The 1,936-nt window shown below is 50.8% G+C and overlaps 1 protein-coding gene across 1 annotated transcript; it reads right to left on the bottom strand.

The window, feature by feature from the left end:
• Positions 1-316: 316 nt before the first annotated feature.
• Positions 317-1,210, bottom strand: LOC117100105 (serine/threonine-protein kinase pim-3-like). Its single transcript, XM_033239661.1, has one exon. The coding sequence runs from the start codon at positions 1,208-1,210 to the stop codon at positions 317-319; it is 894 nt and encodes a 297-aa protein (XP_033095552.1).
• Positions 1,211-1,936: the final 726 nt, after the last annotated feature.

Genomic DNA, 1,936 nt, shown 5'->3' with positions numbered 1-1,936 from the left:
GGCATCTCGTTCAGGAAGCAGTGGAACGTCGGTCGCGTCACGGCCATAAGGTAAGATCGGTCGTCGTTCGAAACGGCTTCCAAGTTCGCGCAACCGGGTACTCCCTTCGCCATCTCCATGAACACCGTTTCCTCGGGCAGCTGCGCACCCTTCCATCTTGACGTGGGGCAAGGCTTCAAAATCTCCTTTACCATGACGGGGTGGTGCGGTCGATCTCTGCGCCACGTCCGTCGAACGAAGCCGTCTCTCTCCGACTCGGGGACGTGAAATAGCATACGAAATTCGTTGTTGTGCATCCGTCTGTACATCTCGTCTTCTATTGAACATATTCCCAATTCGCGGTCATTTTTTTCGTCCACGGATGATCCGACACTTGTTTCAGCGACGGTCTCTTCCTCCAGTCGACCGCCAGCATTCGATCGAGGAGCGAAAGTAGCTCCGCGTCGTTGATTAACTGCAAGTACGGTCGACGGCCGCGTTCTACTTCTTCTCCGGTGATCATTTCGAACAGCATGATTCCGAGCGACCAGATCATCGCCGGAACGGCATACATGAATCGATGTTTCAGCATCTCCGGAGGAAGGTAATGATCGGTGGTTCCGAAAGCGCTGGCGATCGGTTGGTCGTCGACGAATTTGGCGAAACCGAAGTCCACCAGCTTGATCATGTCCGTGTCCAGATCGACGATCACGTTCTCCATCTTCAGGTCTCCGTGAACTACGTTTCGTTTCAAGCAACCGACGTAGGCGTCCACGATTTGCCGAAAGAAGCATCTGCATCTCTCCTTCGGGATAATGCCGACTTTCTCCAGAACTTGAAATAGGTCGGAGCTCCGAAGCAGCCGTTCCATCACGAGTAAATGACAATCTTTGACCTGGTGAACGTCCACGAATCCGATGCAACCCTCGATCCCCGAGACCAAACATAGGAAGTGCGCCTCCGCCAATATCGTTTCGCCCGATTCGTTCGTCAGGTAGGACGCCGAGGAGTTTCTCACTACCTTCACGGCGACCGGCAGTCCGTCGGCTCTTCTGATCGCCGAGTAAACGCTTCCGAAAGCACCGTCCATTAAGTGGCCCGAGAGGTCGTACAGGTCCATAGTTGTTGTCTTATTCGTTTGCCACCGACTTTCCCATGCCTCCTCTCGAACGTTTAATGCGGACAGGAATCCGTACGCATCACACTTATAGTCGCGAAAGATGTACCCCATGACGTCGAGTGACGTCAACGTTCGAAATGATGAGCTTCGAAGTCTGTCTTCATGAACAGTTCGAGTTGCGGACTCCTGTTCCTGCCGCGATAGTCGCTGACGAATTCGCCTATCGCCTTCACCATGCACGGCGTGACGCGTCCGCTCCTCGTCCGGCAAACGTAGTTGGCCACCTTCATGCGTTCGTGCAGCTGGCGTCGATCGTCGCAGAACAGCAACGTCGGGTACGGATGATTGAGCACGGTCGGCCCGTCGCACTTTCTCATGCCGACGACCAGGTAGACCTTGGTGCCGGCGCGCGCCTTCCGACTGGTTTTGTGCGCGCCGGACAGAGTCGTGATCATCCTTCCGCAGTGTTGGGTGTGTCACAATATTTAGGATATTTCATTCTACATTGCAGCACTGCTAACTGAATCGTGAACTAATGAATATGCATAGTGGTATGACTCAAGTTAAAACGGTCTGTGAATGGAAATAAGTTACATGAATATTAATGAGGTTAAGGCAAATTGGCAGTGTATGATTCGTGTATTTAAGTGGAGTGTAAAAGTATGCAAATGTATTTAAAATGGTTAGTTTAAAGGTATTATCCAGGAGTTGAAGATAGAATATCTTAAAGGAAATATGTGGACTGAGGAGTGTCGGTTAAAGGACATATCAGTCGAGGCACATTTTAAGATAAAAGTACAAGGCTTATATGTAAAAGCTTAAAGTAATTATACGTGA

Source organism: Anneissia japonica, unplaced genomic scaffold (assembly GCF_011630105.1).
Source record: "Anneissia japonica isolate Jap-2015-1 unplaced genomic scaffold, ASM1163010v1 scaffold857_len152722_cov132, whole genome shotgun sequence".
Classification (NCBI taxonomy): domain Eukaryota; kingdom Metazoa; phylum Echinodermata; class Crinoidea; order Comatulida; family Comatulidae; genus Anneissia; species Anneissia japonica.
Note: the sequence above shows the minus strand (reverse complement) of the source record. Positions and strands in the feature narration are given on the sequence as shown.